We start from the raw sequence: 18050 nt of genomic DNA, 5'->3' as shown, positions 1-18050 counted from the left end.
AGGAGAAAAGACTGAAAGAATGGAACCGAAAGTAAGAGAATAGGAGATCGACAAATCCCTGCTCTACTTTCAACTCAGTTGGCCCACCTGCTTTGTATTAGGGTGCAGCGCTGGTTGTCGGGAGGCAAGGGGTCATTGGTGCAGACGCTATAAGTCTACACTCAAAGGTATGGCATACAGATGCTGCCATAACCGCTGCCTCTCATTTATAAAAAACGCTGGCCCCACATCTGCTTGCATCTGTGCAATGCATTTACTCGCCTAACTAGCATAGCTACTTCTTGATTTGTCTGGAGACTTTCTTACATAACCACATTGCCTCACCCCCCTGATGATGGAGTGAGTTTGATGAAAGTTGCTGTGTGGTTAGTTAAGATCTTAGAACGTTTGAGTCACCCAAACCACTGTGGTACATTTGAATGTGTAATCTAGTTATTACCGTTGAGATGTCATGCTGTAATCTTCCTGTTCATTGATGCAACAAAACTACCACCATTCATTTTGAATGATCAATCATATTAGTTTCATTTTGCGGAAATTGCAACTCTGGATGTTATTACAGTCATTTATGCTTATACAGACATTAATGCACTTTGAGGGCCAAGGGTTTAATGAGCAGGTCAAGGTTTGCCTGTACTAGTTCAGGCCTTTATCGGGCCTGTTGTCTGTACACATGACTAGACATTGGCTTTCCAACATTTCTGTAACAAAGCTCATTTAATTTCATAGTAGAGAGAACACAGCCAAAAGAGGTTCTCAGTGCTGGGATGCTTTTGGGTAAGCAGGTCATAAAATTGATTCCCTCCACCTGCCACCAGCACGCTGAGCCCAGATTCTGCCAAAGTGTCAGACCCACAGCCCTCGAGACTTGGTAGGTCCCTGTGAAATTTTTCCTCATGGACTTGGCTCCATTGTCTGATAAATGCCATTCCACCCCAAAGGCTTAACCTCAGCCATCATCAGTGTCTGCTTCAGCAGCATTTGGTTCAGATAAACATTTCCATCAATAGCAGAAAGTGAAAGGATGTGTTTATGATTTCGTAATTGATTGTATACAGTTGTGGTAGGCTCTCACTGATCAAACTTGACATTTGTGATTAAAAACAGCATTTTTCTGTCATGTAGTCACAAGGAGAAATCCTTGTGGTAATCTTTGCCAAATGTGATGGACACCTGACAGAGCACAGTGCCCTATTTGTCATCCGAGTGGTGTGATAAGCATTATCATCCCCACATGGTGTTCAGTTTAACGGTGTCAGCTGCTGTCTGATTCTTCCTTTTTTCTTGTTCTTCTCCTCAGTCTCTACCAAGTGTGTCCACAATGGGAAGGAGATTTCAGAGGGAGAGGTGTACCGCATGGACCCCTGCCGGCCATGTCAGTGCCGCGGAGGAATCTCCTTCTGCTCAAAGGCAGAGTGCGCTGAGCTGGACTGTGAAAACTTCTACATTCCTGAGGGCGAGTGCTGTCCTGTCTGCATAGGTACACGCCTTTACCTTATCATTTTTGTTACGATGTTGCAACTTAATACTTCATTTTGCCCAACGTTACACTCATGAAATTGAAAGATTTTTGCTTTTGAGTTTTAAGCCAAGGTTGATAGGTATAGGCAAGAATGCCTGTGTGGCTAGCTGGTGGAGTATCGGTGATATCAAAATCCACCATGCCAAAGGCTTACCGTCCGTGTGACCCTTCCTTAACGACTTCCTCATAAAACTAGTTTCCACAGTTGTTATGATACCTGACATACACACAAACACACACTAAAGAGCCAGGGATTAATTTCCACTGGAGATTTAATAACTTAAAAACCCTCTCTCAGAGCGTACGGCTTGACTTTGTAATATCTTGCTTTGGCTTAATGATGCAATCGCAAAACACATGTGCTCAAAGCCAGGTAAGCAGCTCTGATATGTACACTTGTTAAAAAAATGGGGTTGCAGCGCATATGGCAACCACATTACAGTCGGCCAGAAGCTAGTGGATGGAGACGGTAACCAGTTTTAGCCTCTGCCCGCTTCGCTACAGTTGATTGGATGCATTAGAGATAGGGAAGAAGACAAAAGAGAAAGACTGCAGAGGAGATCATTTGAGGTCAGAGTTGGAGGTACACCTGGCATATGTAGGCATTTAGAGGGTATGGAATGCTTTCATCTTTTACTTATGGAAAATGCTCTTACTTACTGCATGGCTCACTGCGGAGAACATTGCCTGTAATACTCTTAATCTTGATTAAGAGATGTGTTTAAGGCTCCCTGGTGGTTGTGAGTATACTTATTATATTATTATGTACTACTCAATATTCTTACTGTAGATCAAATGACTTTTTGTAATGTCAAAAGGGATTAGTTAGAATTAGATAGAATTATTACTGGGCACTTAAGTCGTTTCCGTTTCTAGTTTTGGTTTTGCAGTCGACAACTTTACTGTTTATTTTTACTACTTGCATCAGTGTAATTCACAGCTGGGGTAGGCAGCTGTTTTTAGCAAAAAAGCTAACCAAGCTAAGCAAATTAATGCCAAGATGGTGAACATAGTTTGATATTTAGCATCTGAAAAGCCAAATATTTTATCATGAGTTGGTGCAGACCAAAAACAGAGGAAAGGAAAGTGAATATTGAATATTGAATTTGTCAGTTGGCCAGAAACATGACTCCATGTCTGCTGGATGAAAATTGTTTATAATTCATTTTTAATTAATAATAGGTCAATGTTGTGCTTTCATCTCGTTCTGAGACAAAAGATCTATTAATGCAGGTTCAACTAAGAAGTAACTCATTTAAAGAAACCTGGTAGTCATCAGTGTATTGCGTCAAGGTATGGCAATCCTAAATTGGATGTATTTTTGAACGCCAAAATCTCAGTAGCCTCGACTTGAACTTGGAGAAAACAAATTTTTAACAGGAAGCAGTCCGATTCAAAGATGCTATCGTGTTGCATTATGGGAAGTATAGGCTTCATGGTTTTTGGAGCTTGAGTAGTGCAAACAAGAAATCCCAATATCTTGGCATCTGCCTCATCACTTTCTCACTCTCTCACTTTCTTACCACTACCACACTTTTAAAATCTTTCTCTCATGAATCCCAGAGGATCCTGGAAGTGAAATACTAAAAACCTGAAGTGACCCTTTTAAAGTTTCATTCAAAGTTCAGGGTGCAGCAATATAGAAAAATAGATCCTGTTCAGGTTAATCAAAGCCATATGGACAGAACCTCAGCAGCCAAAACTCAGCTGGGATCAGAAAGGGCAAAGAGGAGCACTGTGCGCAATACACAGCACTCTCTCTCCCTCTGACACGCATACAGTAAGCTGAACCAAACACATAAACACAGAAATATGAACATACATGTGTTTCACACTGATGCACAGAGAAAATGCTGAGATCACCTTTTAACCTGTCTCTGTTACCAATAAACAGTGTAGCAAAAACAATTAAACTGTTTACAGTAAATGAAAAAAGCTTCCAGTGCTGAGCTCAGGCATCGTAAATCACCTCAAGCTGAGCAAAATGGTTTCATAGATTGGCTAACTGTATGGTTCTTACTTGAGACTGTGTGCTGCAGATCAAAAATTTAGCTTTTAACTTAATGTTCTTGCTTTGCTTCAGACTGAATTTGATCAAAGTCTGAACCTAGCCTTTGACTTTAGGAGTCACAGCTGAACACTGTGGGGGACAGGCAGTTATGAATGTCATCACACTTGCTCAGTTTCCAATGATCAAATCTCTCTAAGGACGACACAGCGATACCCTTAAACTCGTCAGTCTAATTTCAACTTAAATCCTTATGTATGTTGTCGCAAAGCCAGGGGCCCCTCAGCCCATATAAATGTAGATAAGTCATCTAAATTCAACAGCTCTTGGTGACAAGCCAGTTTCGATACCTTGTTCGCTCCCTCGTGGAGTATCCAGCTTCTTACAGCTCTGCTCTCACTCTGTCTCCTTTTAATTCAATTACAATAGAGGATGTAGTATAAGGTACATTGAACTGTAGCTTTGGGTTTAAATTCCATTCATGGAAGCCAAACTACACATGTGACTTTGTGGAAAATCAGATCAAAGATTCTCCTCTTCCCTCACTTTGTCCCTTAACCCACAATGTGTCTTTCTTTCCTCTCAGATATAGAGTTACTCTCGATGGACAGCACTAAAGCCAGTTGCTGGGTAAACAATAAGCTGCGAGCCCACGAGGAGCAGTGGAAAGAGGACGACTGCACCTTTTGCCAGTGTGTGGATGGAGAGCCGCACTGCACGGCCATGGCCTGTAAACAGAGCTGCCAATACCCTGTCAAGATCCCTGGAGAGTGCTGCCCCTTCTGTGAAGGTATAAAGAGCTGTGTTGGTCTTTATCGTAACTTATGTATAGCTTACATTTATAAGAGGTAAACATGCACCCATGTACCACATGTCGGAGGCTCCTGCCTCCTGCTCCGGCCCCACAGCTTTGCCACAGAGGCCATGTCGGCATGGGCTCATTAAAGGGGAGGCCACGGAGCATTCTTCAAGCTGCAGGGTTCTTTGTGTTCCTTTATTACCCTTGCCCGCCAAAATGAGACCCACCTGTGTGAGGCTGTGCCGGGCTTTTAATGCAGGGCGCTGCATAATTGAAGTGGATCCCTTTTTTGTGAGCTTAATTAGTTACAGCTCATTGGGCTGCTCCTCCCACAGAACGTGGCAAGAGACGTTTGAGGGGAACAGCTATGGTGTGTGTTGCAAACGGTCCTTTTTCTTTATTGTGGCTCTACAATAAAGCTGGCACTGATTCAAGAGGGTCTGGTACTGTCTAACTTCAGTCCAGGGGACAATCTATTGTCTTCACTGGTAGACACATTCATTCCTATTAATGGGAGAGAGTTCCACACAATAAGATGTAGACGTATAATACCCCTTACAGTGCGACCCACCCTGGTGTAATTGCTCCATGTTTATCTGTAATGACTGTTTTCTCCAAAATAAGAGCAGTGTAAATAGGTAGCTATTACAGTTGGCACAAAAAGCATCGATGAGGTGTAACACCTGGGGGGATCCTAACACACATATACTATAAAAAAACCGAAAATAAATTCATAAAAGAAATCAGTTTGTTCTTTGTTGCATACTGTTGCTCTCATGCAAAGTCTCCCCCCAATCTTCTCTTTTGTTCTCTAGAGCCGTCTTACGAAACAGTTAGCCCCATGCTATGCCCTCCCCTGGAAAACTGCACCCTGTCTGGGAGTGACTGCCCCTACGGCTTTCAACAAGACAAAAATGGATGTCTGCTCTGCCAGTGTCTCAACAGTAAGTTCACTTTCCTCACTTTGCATTTGAACCTCAAGGGTTAAGGTTTCAGGGAGTGACTTGCAGAAGCATGAACATGATAAATTTCTTCTGACATGCTGTTTCTTGCATGAAAATGGTGGACTAAAAGCACTATATTTACCTGTTTGCTCATGCTGATGTCAAAACAATTTGGTAACCACTTAGTTTTACAGCAACAAAGACATGCTCATATTCATGACAGCTTATTTGCATACATGGCTACAGTCTTTGCAAGGTTCTCTATCGCAAGAATGCAGCCCCATAGCAACTCATGCCTTTGCCTTTGATGGATTGTTATGCCCATGATCTCTCCCTCAACCTCTCCCTCAACTCTTTCAGATGACTCCTGCCCTGACTTGGGAAAATACTGTTCCCTGCAATGCCAAATGGGTTACGGAAGGGACGACTTTGGCTGCGAGGTGTGTGAGTGCAGCATCCCCGTGCCAAAGTGCCGACCTTTGACCTGCACTAAGACCTGCCCCTATGGTTATGTGTAAGTACACCCAGTGACCCCATGCTATACTCATTTGTCATCTGTGTTTTCAGCACCTGTGACTGCCAGTGATTTGACATGCAAATTAATGAGGAACTATACACTTAATTCATACATGCTTATAACATAGAAAAATCCCAAGTGTTTGGAAAATTCTGCTATGTTGGTGAGAGGTGATCCGTTTTATAATGAACAATGTACATGAGTTTCTCTCGAGGGAAATGGTTACTTTTCCTGTTAAAGGTGTTTCGTTTTCATGAAATTGCATTAATCCCAGTCACCCCTTGTATTTAAATTGGCATGGTTGAATGGTCAATACTTTTATTATATTATATTATCAAGTGATGCCCAGAGGCCAGTGTCTGTTTGGTCCAAGTCAAATGCTGTGTTTCCACTGTATGTTACAGCTGTACCAAAAAATTCCACTGCTGATAGTACCAGCTCAGTGTAGGCATGATTCTCTGCTGATCAGCATAGCAATGGCATGTGAAACTGCCATAACATCATCTTTAATTTTTCATTCACTAAATTGTTTTAATTGGCAGAGAAAGTTTTGGGTGTCATTTTTTAAAATCTGGGTCTAGTGAATAAAAAAACGATGGCCACTATTGATGGCTGCTTTAAACTCCACCTTTTAGTATCAACTCAGCATGCTTGCAGCCTCAGGCTCAGCCTCAGCCAAGATCCAGGTACAATCCACAACTTTTGCTAATGGAAATCAGCGTTGTATACAGACATTTTTGACTGGGGCAGCATGAAATATGTACACACACACACACACACACACACACACACACACACACACACACACACACACACACACACACACACACACACACACACACACACACACACTTTGGGCACTGCTGCCTTGTTCCCACCCTTCTGTCTGTGTGAAACTGGGGATGCTCTACAAGAGACAAAACAAGTGACCTCTGTTGCTTTTAAAATGTGTCCATATGCTTCTGTGTTTGGATCGGAATAACATAATCCTCTTAACATTCCAACTTTTTGTCCTTCAGAGTGAGCTCAGTTGAAATAGAACCCATGTTCATTCAGATTCAGTGGCCAATCAGATTTCAGGGGAGGCTCAGGCAACCCCCTAGAAATGCCCCTGATGTGAAATGCAAAATAACTGCTCTAATGAGTAATGGACAGGACTGAACTGAACTGAATTGAACTGCTTGGTGGAAATGACTAAAAGGAAGTAGAATATTTGAACAGTAGTTTGGCATCCAAGATCAAAGGGCCTACCTCAGTGGCCAGTCCCAGGTCTCTAAATCTGTGTGAGCATGTTTGTGTGTGAGTAATTCCCAGTGAGCCTCTCAGCTCCCTGCAACTCCTCTCCTCCTAATCCCATTTAACCCAATCAAACATCTGGAAGTGCTCTCTACCGGGATGCCTGGTCCCCAGGCACCACTCTCATTTCATAAATCATCGTTCCGTCTCAAAACAGCGATCAAGCGCACATCAGGACAAAAGCGGTCTTTCATGAAACCTATACAGTTGGGATTCTTTCAGGTATCTCAACCATGCTCTGTGGAGCCACGGCTGAAGATCGGCCCAATATGTCTGTGCGGGATACCATACGAGAGGAGAGGAGACCAGAGACGAGAAAAGGAGAGAGGATAAGGGGGACCCTCTGGGGAAAAGAAGAGCAGGAAGTCCTGGCTTTATCCTTCATAAGCAGCTGTTTAGGCCTAGCCTCAGAAGTCTGAAATCCTCTGAGAGCTTGCCAGCCTTACAATGCAGATCTGTCTACTTGCACAGGACTTCTGCATGCAGCCCCCACAAAGAAACAAAAGGCACAAAGAATCTCTGTGTTTATACTGGTTGTATTGATGACATCCTGTGAGTAATGCAATGTACATATCCAAAACTGAAGGCACAGACCTCCAAAGCAGGATGAATGTAAACGATGTGTAACCATGTGTTAAACACTCCTCTCTTGTGTTAACGGTCCAGATGAAGGACATTTTCTCAGGGTAATTCTTACAGCTGAAGGTGTGTTTTCCATCCTTCATAGTTCAAAATCATCACTGTGACCTCACTGGTCATGAATAGCATTCTTCTGGCCATCACAGTTGCCGCACACTGGAAACTGTGCAGAGCCAGCAGTCCAAGGGCCCCAGGGCCCATAGTGCCTCCCCAAGCCCCTCTATCCCCCTGGAGCCCAAAGCGCTGCTTGGCATTCCACACACCGTCTTTAAACAAAGCCTTGTTCTAAGGTTGCAGCACTCTCTTTCTCTGTATTTGTACAGTGAGGCACTGGCCAAGTCCTCACAATGTTGTTTCAATAGCTGTTATTTCTGTTTTAACATAGATAGGGTCCTCTGTATGATGAGCCTGAGATGCTCCATCTTCCATATGGGACACAGTACCATCCATGGGTTCAAGGACTTCTTTTATTCATGCTGCCCTGGCAGATGATGATTAATAGAGTCATTACTCATGCCTAATGAGGCCACTGCTTCATAAAATGGGTATCATCACTTACCTTGAGGGCGAGACACCAGGGAATGAGGCTAGCAGGATGTGAGAGGTTGAAAGAGAGGGATGGGATAGAGAGTGTGTGAGAATGAGAGAAGTGTAGATACAGGTCATTCTTTCATCTGGGTGTTTCACAATTCATCAACCTGCAGCTCATCCATGTTTTATTGGGCAGATAATTAGATCCTATTTCCAGTCTTTGCACTTCATACTGCTCCTCTCTCTTTGTATGTGAGGATAACCCTTTGCTCTCACAACTGGACTCCAGCCCTCTCTTTTTTTGTTTATCTGTCCTTTTCTGTACTCCCCAATCAACATGCCTACATTAGCTCTTTTATATGGCTGCCAAAGGCTTTTGGAGCAATAAGGATGGCAACAGGGCGAATTGAAAGCATCTGAATTGGCTTTAGATTGCTCCTTCCAGAGTCTTTGGGTTGGTATGATGTGCAAACCACAAGGATGTCACGCGTTGGCCTTTTATTTGGCCTTCTTCAAAGGCAGCTAATATAGAGAGCGGAAAGCAGGTCCAGATGTTGATTATACCAGACTTGAGCATCTGGGTTTCACTCAATCACAATACCATGTTGCGACCACTGTTCATCTTGGAGATATTCTTGGAGCCACTTTGAAACTAGCTGCACTAGAGGAGCATTGGAGTTTGTGTATGTGTGCTTCATCATGTTAATGTTTGTTTCCCTGCAGAAGGAACAAGCATGGCTGTGAAATGTGTCGCTGTGTCAAGTGTCCTCCCTTCACCTGCGACAAGCACTGCAGCGATGGCTATCGACAGAACAAGAAGGGCTGCTCCATCTGCATGTGTAAAGGTAACTAGGGATCACCTGCTGAAAAATGCTGGGCAATGTTCTCATATCTGTGACTAAATGACTGAATAATACCTCAGATTCAACAACAGCTGGCCAGAAAATGTATTATACATACATGGTCCCCAGAGGATGAACCATGCAAGATCTTGCCCTTTCCTTTGCCACTAATCTCAGACCAAAATCCTTAACTCATACATAACAAATTTCAGTATCAAATAGGGACACTTCACTTTGCATCCATAGCGGATTTTTACCCCCTATCCCAATATGATATATCCATATTACCCCTACTTTGAATTGATTTTAGCTACATCTTAAGAGTTATATATCAAAAGTGATACATAACTACAGTTCCACCACAAGTTTTTAACTGTAAGCAGTGTACAGGTTGGAGGATGGAAGGAGATAGGGCAGCTCTGTTAGAAGTGTTGAATTTCGGCCACTCAGCTGCAGCTTTGATTTCCCGTGACCTTCTGCTGCTCTACTGTGGAGACTTATAACTGTACTTGTTTCGGTTCTTGTTGGTGTTTAACTTTATCCAGGGGCTCTGTGTGCGCAACTCTTATTAGATTCCCTCAACCCCTAAGTTTAAAAGCAAGTACGCAGATGCCATATTTATGCTGTGCCACATTTGATGTGATGTTTATTTTTCCAGTTTAGCTGTATTATAAATATTTCAGCTTGAAATATACTTGTGGTTTTCCTGTATGGTGAGGTGATCAGTGCAGCAGGCTCCTCATATCCACAAACAGAGGGACACACACAGACCAGTACCTATAAACTGCTGTTTACCTGATTTTTAAACTCTTGTATCGGTCTCTCTGTGCACGTTTAAAATATTCAGGGATAGGAAAACTTTGGGAGTACGTTTTTGTGTGTGTGTTTTAAATATTCAAATAATAGAGAAGAGACAAGAAACATCTGTCTGACCTCCTCAACATCGTACAGTTCACTGTGTTTGTTCTGGATCTCTACATACTTTAAGAGAGTTTAACACATACTGGGGCCCATCATTATGTCTACATGTCCCTCAGCTGCAACCTTTAGTCATTTTTTAAGCTTTATTTCCAGCTGAATTATAAATCGATTATTGGGACATAAATATGAAATTCCTGACTGTTGAACTATAACCACTTAGCTCTCACTCTTAGCCTCTAATGAAATGGGACCTAAGACGATAATACTGCCCCATTTCACTGTAAATCATAAATAAACTTAATGAAATTTCCACAGCGGGTTTATTAGGTTTCTTGCCGTAGCTGGCTGTGTTGCTTTTTGAAGTTCTGCAAAACTCTTAGACAAGTAATGTCTGTGCCTTTCATGTTTGTGTCTCTAGAAAGTGGCCATGTCCCGAGCACCACTCCCCCGGCCCCGATGCCCAGCTATTGCCTCACCTCCAACGGACACCGATATGAGGAAGGTGACGGCTGGCATGACGGTTGTCGTGACTGCTACTGCCACTCTGGACGGGAGATGTGCGTGCTCATATCCTGCCCCGTGCCAAGTTGTTCTCATCCAGTTGTGAGGCCTGACCAGTGTTGCCCCACCTGTGAGGGTATGTCTCTTCAATGGAAAATACCAATCCTGAATTATATCCAGTTTTAAAGGAAGATTCCGGGTTATTACAACTCAGGTCTTATTTTTGTAGTTTTTTTAGTTGTAATTAATACACCCGTACATGTACACACCCATCTGGTATTACACAGCTCATTTAACATAGAGCTCTGGATCATTAGCAAGCTTTTATACTAGCTGTCCACTTAAACTCTGTCTCTGTCTGTTTCTCTAAAAGTTGAAGGCTCACTCATCCACACTCACACTTTTTTTATTTTTTTTATCCACAACCCTCCAACTCATGCGGGGTATTTATGGAGGAGTGACTCAGTTGGCTGTTCAAATATTTAGGGATGAAAGAATGTCTACAACTTTCAGAAGCTACACACACTTTGCAGTCATGGGACGAGAGGCTAACTCTTTGCAGATGTCTTTGCTATTCTGCTGGACAGAAAGATGTTTCCATCAAAACTAGTGTCAAAACACAACACCACCCTAAACTGCTCAAGGGTTTGTATCAATGGCTAGCGGTCTCCCATGTATCTTTATTCTAATAAGCTATGACTCTGTTTATCCTCTCAAGGCGGTTGCTTAACTTCATTGTGTAGCAGTTATTTCTATGTGCTGAATGAATGTGTGTTTGGCCCAGACAAGAATTTGAATTTGATAGCACACATGTGACTGTTTTCTTTGTCTTCCTCCCTATTCTTTTTTCTGTAGATGAATCAGGCAGCGGTCAGCCAGAGGGGATGGACATAATGGTGTGCAGAGCACCTGGGGGCGAATTCTATGTGGAGGGAGAGACCTGGAACCTGGATGAGTGTACACGGTGCACCTGCAGGAAGGGACGTGTCCTGTGCGACACTGAAGTATGTCCCCCGGCTCTCTGCCAGACGCCAATGAGGAACAAGGACACCTGTTGCCACGTATGCCCAGGTAACAGAAAAAAGCCTGCAGGAAAGCTGGGGGGAATTTCAGATAAAACTCAGCGGGCGCCACAAGTTGTGGTAGTGGCTAGGGAAGTATAAATCTGTTTTGGATATGCTATCAGCATGTGGTTTCAGAAGGTCTTGCATGTTGCAGTCTGTCGGGCAGTTTTATGTCAGGCACAGACTCATAAAGAAACTAGCCAAGACCGGTTGGATTTACATAGAGATCCTCCAGGCAGGCAGGCAGCAACACATGTGGACTACTTTCACACAGCAGCCGACACCAGAGGTTCATCCAACTCTCTTAGGGGGGATTCAGAGAAGATCAGGTGGTCTGGCTCCAAATAATTTTGAATAAGGGAAGTCCGTTTGGAGAAACTGGCCAGTTAAGTGACACTCCCACTGCCAGACAACCCTGTGGCGATTTGCCGGATCTAGCTGGACAGGGAAGAATGTGACTAATTTCACTGAATCTGCGCTATTCATCCGGTTATGGGAATAAACTTTGACACATATGTCTAAACAAACGCAAAACCGCATGCATACTTTATTTGCAATTGTACCCAAACACTCAAGCGTCTTCTCATACACTTAGAATCACCATATTCCAAACACTCCCAAGCTTTGAGGCCCACAAATCAGCAATGCATGACTGCGCCTGAGAGCTGCTCCTTGAGAATGCCGGCCCTCCTTATCGCTGCATCTCCCTTCACAAGAGCAAATTGTCAGAGACCAGCCTTTGATATATGTATGCGCCTGGTCACCAGGAATGTGGGAATAATACACATCTCACTGACAGGCTCTATGATGTATGTGTACAGTAGGGTAGTGCAGTGTGTACATGCTCACTAAAGTCTTTGGTCATGGGAGGGCCATAGATCTCAGGGCCTGGGGTCTGATGAGACAGAGAGATAAGACCTTCGACTGAACTGACATCTGCCATGTGGAGTCACTTGTTTAACATTCAGTAAAGCATCTTATCTTGAACGTAACCCTAAAGGCCTAATAACTTCAGTGGCTTGAGATGTTTTATAGCTGTTATAAATGCAGGAATCATGAAGAAGCAGGACTAAGCAGGAGTAATATATAACTCAGACAAATTTAGGGTTTTTCTTTGAAAATGGCAGTTCTCTACAAGCTAAGGTAAGGCTATAATCTTACAATGCCAAATCCTGTTCAGCCAAGGAAAGAGGCTGGAACACAAGGTAGCACACAGCTCTATGAATTACCTTAACCTGTGTGTTTTTTTTTCGTTATTAATTCTATTTATACCTGTGTGCAACCACAGAGGAGACGCTGAGCCCCTTGCTGCCAGTGAACAACAGCCAGCAGGAGTACTGCATAACCAGCGATGGAGACGTGCTGCTGGCTGGGGACTCTTGGAAGGCCAACGCCTGCACCAGCTGCACCTGCAACAACGGCACCATTCAGTGTTTCTCTCAGCGCTGTCCTGCTGCCAACTGCAGGGTGCCCGTCTTACGCAAGGGCCAGTGCTGCCCACACTGTCTCGGTGAGTATTTAGGTGCCTTTCATTAAAAAGAAAGTCACCGTTTTGGTATTTTTGCCAAAGATAACGCTTTGATTATTTTTATTACATTACAAAAAGCTTTCTAAACGGTAGATGTAACGTTTATATTGCATATGAAAATGTAGTTTATGCAACACTTCCATAAACTGAGACAGAACTGTCATCCTTTTTTATATGAAGTGGTACCACTGGAACAAGGCTCAGCCTGTTGATGGGGAAAGTTATAATTCATAATGCTACATGTCAAAAAAAGGGCGTCACTGAGGCAATGCCGGTTTCCAGACTGAATGTGTATGTGTTTGTTCATTGGACACAGCCACTCTGGCGCTACATGGGCAAACACCATCATTCGTAACAACATTCCATGTGACATACACACACACCGGTCCACTCATAGCAAAAACATTCCTCGAGCATCCGCACATTCACACGTGTTTCCTGTCCCTGGCTGAATCGGCCCGCAACACTCTCTCTGTGGCGGCACAGGAAGGCAAAGCTCCATGTCAGCTTTTCCTATAGAGGAAAACCTCAGCATAGGCTCCCATTGTTCCCCCTGACATGTAGCCGTTTTCTGCCCTTTGTTTTTGTTATTTGCCCTGTGGAAAACAGAGCTTTTTACGTCATGCCTTTACAAAGCAGAGCGGTGGGAGTTAAGAGGACAGTTCCTATAAACGCAGCTTATGAAGTGAGACATCGGGGAGCTCATACACTAACTCACAGTCTAAAAATGTTTCTGTCTGGACTGTTTTGCGTTACACTTGCGGTATTGGTAATGGATATTATTTCTGTCCGAACAGAAATTACAACGTCAGTGCCGGTGATGGTGTCCACCAATGCCCCCAAGACAACAGTCCCTGTTACAGTTCAAAGTGCAGTGTGGCTCACTACTGTCACTGTGCCGCCCATCATTGCTGATACAGGTACCTGCTCATTAAATCACTCCACATACACTACTCATCCTATTCCTTACAATACACTGTGTAGCGGTTTGGTAACCCTGTCATTGTGTGTACTCTTTCTGCTAATCCCTGCAAATATTTATACTAATAAGGGGAGTTAGTGAAAGTCCTACAAACTCATGCAGAACTAAAACAATGATAAATCTACACCGGCTAAACATTATCTCTCTTGAGACACCACCAAGAAATAATATGTTTTATATTTAGAGTTAGTAAATGGGATGGACACAGTGATTAAAAAAAAAAAGCTATCAGATATCAATGCTGTCTGTGTCCCACAGATGAGCCAGGTTTGGCTGAGAATTACCCCAGCCAAACAGAAATGGCTGTCATCTACCAATCGGCAGCCTGGATCCTGGCAGGTCTCCTTCTTGCCATCATCATCTTCCTCATCGTGGCGTTACTCATCAACAAGAAAAAGAAGTGGGTGCAGATGTCCTGCTACAGTGCACCAAAGAAGGTGAGAAGTTATGTATATGACATAAATCAGCTTATCGTTTTGAAGGTTTAATATGGTGCTAAATTTGACGTACTACCTAATATAAATAACAGTGTGGACAGCGTTGAGTCGCAGGTATTGTTCCTTGATCTTCCAGCTTCTGCTACAACCAGTGCTAAAGCTGTCATGACATGAGGATGAATGTAGTTCCCCTCGCACTGCGCTTTTGCCTGGAAACTAGGTTACGTCTGACAACGACTACTGTGAAATGAGATTGTAGTGTCAGAAAATCCAAATTCGTCAGAGCATTATCACAAGTCGTATTGTGCAAGTTAACTTAAATTAGTTTGGCTTTCATCACATACTTTTAAGCTTTCACAACCTGAATGATGGCTTCAGTCTAACAACAAAGGGATTATGTTCTTTCTCCTTTTCCTGCTCAGACGGTGATTCTAAAGAAGCACGTAAACAAGAACTCAGTGGTCTACATGGAGCCCTCCAAGGAGAACAAATTCAAGAATGTGAAGAATGACTGCGGCATCATCCACTTCTCTCCAGAAATGAACTCCACCTGTGTGGACAAGATGATCATTCCAAGGGCCAAGCTTAGCATGGGCAACGACTGGACGCCGCGCTAAAAAAAACAGAGGTCAAACTCTGCATATCAGAGCTGTCCGGCACCTCCCACTCTCTTCTTACTGCTGTATCCATGGTGATTAGTGCAACACACACACACACACACTCACACACACACACACACACACTTTGGGCACTGCTGCCTTGTTCCCACCCTTCTGTCTGTGTGAAACTGGGGATGCTCTACAGGAGACAAAACAAGTGACCTCTGTTGCTTTTAAAATGTGTCCATATGCTTCTGTGTTTGGATCTTTGTGGCGGAGTGAGACGATGGGAGGTGGATGGACATATAAAGGACACAGACACTCTGCTCCGCTCTGCTTTAAAAACACAGAGGGAGGCAGCCAGAGAGGCTCCTCTTGTCAGAATCAGACATTGACTGTGAACATTGTAATAGTATTGCTTATTACTGCCTCCTTTTGGAACTGGACCTTTGAGGTAATAAGAGGAGCATGAAAAAAGCTTTAGGACGGGGGTTTGGGGCTGTAGTTAAAAGGAGGTGTTGAGGATGCTGCCCCTCCAGCAGTGCTTCATGGATGTAATACTTTTTCATCAGCAGGGAGGCCAAAGGAACTGATAATCCAGTTGGATCAAATTGGGTTCAGCAGCCAAATCATAAGAAGTCAACAGGCTTTATATAGACCCCCAGATCCAACCCCCCTGCTTTAGAATGTGTGGTTTCCAGCTTAGTTTTTGTATATTTCTAAAGTATTTGTACTAGTCGTAATGTTGTTCTTGGCCACCTCTCGTTTTTATTATGGGTGTCTCAGTGGGGGCCAGATTGAAACATTTTAAAATGCCAGTCTAAACATTCCCGAGATCAAGTACAGGAAGGACACGCTTCCAAAATAAGAGCCTTGTTTCTATGTTCAACTGACCCGAGTCATTCCATTCAGAAAACTCCTGACAACGAACCGCAATTCTAAAAAATGAAACATCTGAGCTCTGTCTCCAAACTTGTCCGCAATACAGTAGCCAATAGTCTCCATCTTTCCCCTGTGCCTCATCTGAGCTTGGCTCTTCCAGAAGGAATCAGTCATACTTCATCAGAGTTGAAGCGGAGTGATGTTCATCCAGGAAGAATGTCATTTCATTGACTGCAGAGTGGTGCCAGACGCTTCACCTGGATCTGTGAGGAATGTCTTTGATACCATGCCTCAGTTCATGATTTCATTCACAGCTGTGTGTGAGTGAAGCTACTGTTCACACCGAATTTAAGCAAGTTGTTTTGATTCATTTTAAAGCCTTAATTCTATAGCCTTAATGCATTTCTCATTTTATTCAATAACTGTTTTAGCCCAGATCAAGGAATCAAAAACAGGAATATATTCACCCAAGATGTACAGATATTGTTGTACAGCGTAACCTATGTTTCTCACCAATTTTTCATAAACAAGTGAATTGTGATGTGGAAAAGGGTAAGCGGAACTCGCTAAGTAACTGTACATAATGGTACACATTACAGCAACAGACGTAGCACTTTTCTTTGGAGCCAGTTTTTTTTTTTTTTTTAAGACAGCTCCCTGCAGAATTCTTGTAGGGATAAAGTCCCTAATCAGGGATTTGATCGGCATATTAAGCCCACGGAGATGTTAAACCACTCAAGTGAACACGCTGATGCAGCTAGAGGCTCTGCACCAATGTGATCAGTATGGGGAAAGGAAAGAATCTGAGAAGCATTACGAAACAAACTGGGGTTTCAGGAAAAGGTTTTGGATCAGAGTTCTCAATCCACTGCCAGTTTCTCAATACAAAGACCTTTCTGATGCCAAAATTGGTTGGAGACCAATTTTATATTGAAGTGTTTTAGTAACTCAGTAGATTTGTGTCTGTTTGAATCATGCCCATGTGCTTTAAAATGAAGAGGCAACTGTAAAAGCTTAATCTTTGTTCTTCTATGTGTAAAAAAAAGTAGTTTAAATTAGTAGGACAGAAGAGTACCTTATTTATTTTTTCACATAGCTTTATTTATTAATACTAAACTATAGTTTGAGATTTTTTTTTTTTTTTAATGAACTTTTGGTAGCCAAAGCTGCTGTACATTGTAGACTATTTACCATTTCTATCTGCTATATTCTATACAACCTTATTTATTTCAGTGTTGCAAAACCTGTAAATATTTTTCCTAGATGAACTGTAACATTTACACTTATTTTGAAAAATAAATGTGTGAACCAAAGTGGCCTGCACAGATGATGCTTAAATTGGGTTGGAACAATTCTCTGAAGTGCAGTGATGTCATTCAAGATGGTATCTGTTAGTGGTTTTTAACGTCACCCGCAGATTTGCGGGCTCATGCACATCTGTAACATTGTCTTCTTTAAACTGCTTTTAATTTGTTCATTTTCTCTTGTTCTCTTATCTCAGTAGCACTTGCAGATGTGTTGAGTGTTGGTAGGTTGTTTCTGAGGGGAGGTCCTCTGGGATTTGATTGCTAGCGAAGAACAACCAGATCTCATCTATCCAATGGGCTAATAAAACATTAAAAAAAAAAACATAAAGATATGCGGGCCAGACCTGCTGGAAACCTGAATAATCCTCAGTGCAGACTGTGCTGTTGTTTTGACTTGTCTGTCAAAGCTTGCTCATAAACTTCAAGGTGAGGAAGCTTCTCCGGAAAGATCAATAAAGCATTGGGGTCAAACATTCGGGTCAGTTTCCCAGGCCTTGAACACGTCTACTGACATGACTATGCAAAAGCACCTATATTTGATTTAAGATATTTTCACAACTCTAAACTAAGTAATAACTGGATTAATATGTATCAGTTACAATAAGGCAAAGCTTATGAGGTCATACTCAAACTTTTAATCATCAGGCTGCAAATGGCTGTTATACTCACATGAACAATTCAAATACGCAATCACAGCTCCATGTGGGAAAAGGAGATTTATTCCTACTATC

General features: G+C 42.8%; 1 protein-coding gene across 1 annotated transcript in view; it reads left to right on the top strand.

Annotated features, from left to right (window-relative positions):
- LOC310955052 (cysteine-rich motor neuron 1 protein) overlaps nucleotides 1-17227 on the top strand; it is a 33395-nt gene extending 16168 nt beyond the window's left edge. The window contains exons 5-15 of the mRNA XM_083924784.1: nucleotides 1301-1480; nucleotides 4117-4320; nucleotides 5145-5273; nucleotides 5634-5787; nucleotides 8980-9101; nucleotides 10438-10656; nucleotides 11376-11591; nucleotides 12873-13094; nucleotides 13910-14032; nucleotides 14353-14531; nucleotides 14954-17227. Of these exons, the coding sequence (XP_083780910.1) occupies nucleotides 1301-1480; nucleotides 4117-4320; nucleotides 5145-5273; nucleotides 5634-5787; nucleotides 8980-9101; nucleotides 10438-10656; nucleotides 11376-11591; nucleotides 12873-13094; nucleotides 13910-14032; nucleotides 14353-14531; nucleotides 14954-15148 (1943 nt within the window). The 3' untranslated portion in view covers nucleotides 15149-17227. The remainder of the gene's footprint in view (nucleotides 1-1300; nucleotides 1481-4116; nucleotides 4321-5144; nucleotides 5274-5633; nucleotides 5788-8979; nucleotides 9102-10437; nucleotides 10657-11375; nucleotides 11592-12872; nucleotides 13095-13909; nucleotides 14033-14352; nucleotides 14532-14953) is intronic.
- Nucleotides 17228-18050: the final 823 nt, after the last annotated feature.

Source organism: Echiichthys vipera (genome assembly GCF_963691815.1).
Source record: "Echiichthys vipera genome assembly, chromosome: 12".
NCBI classification, from domain to species: domain Eukaryota; kingdom Metazoa; phylum Chordata; class Actinopteri; order Perciformes; family Trachinidae; genus Echiichthys; species Echiichthys vipera.
This window is presented reverse-complemented; position numbering and strand designations above follow the sequence as displayed.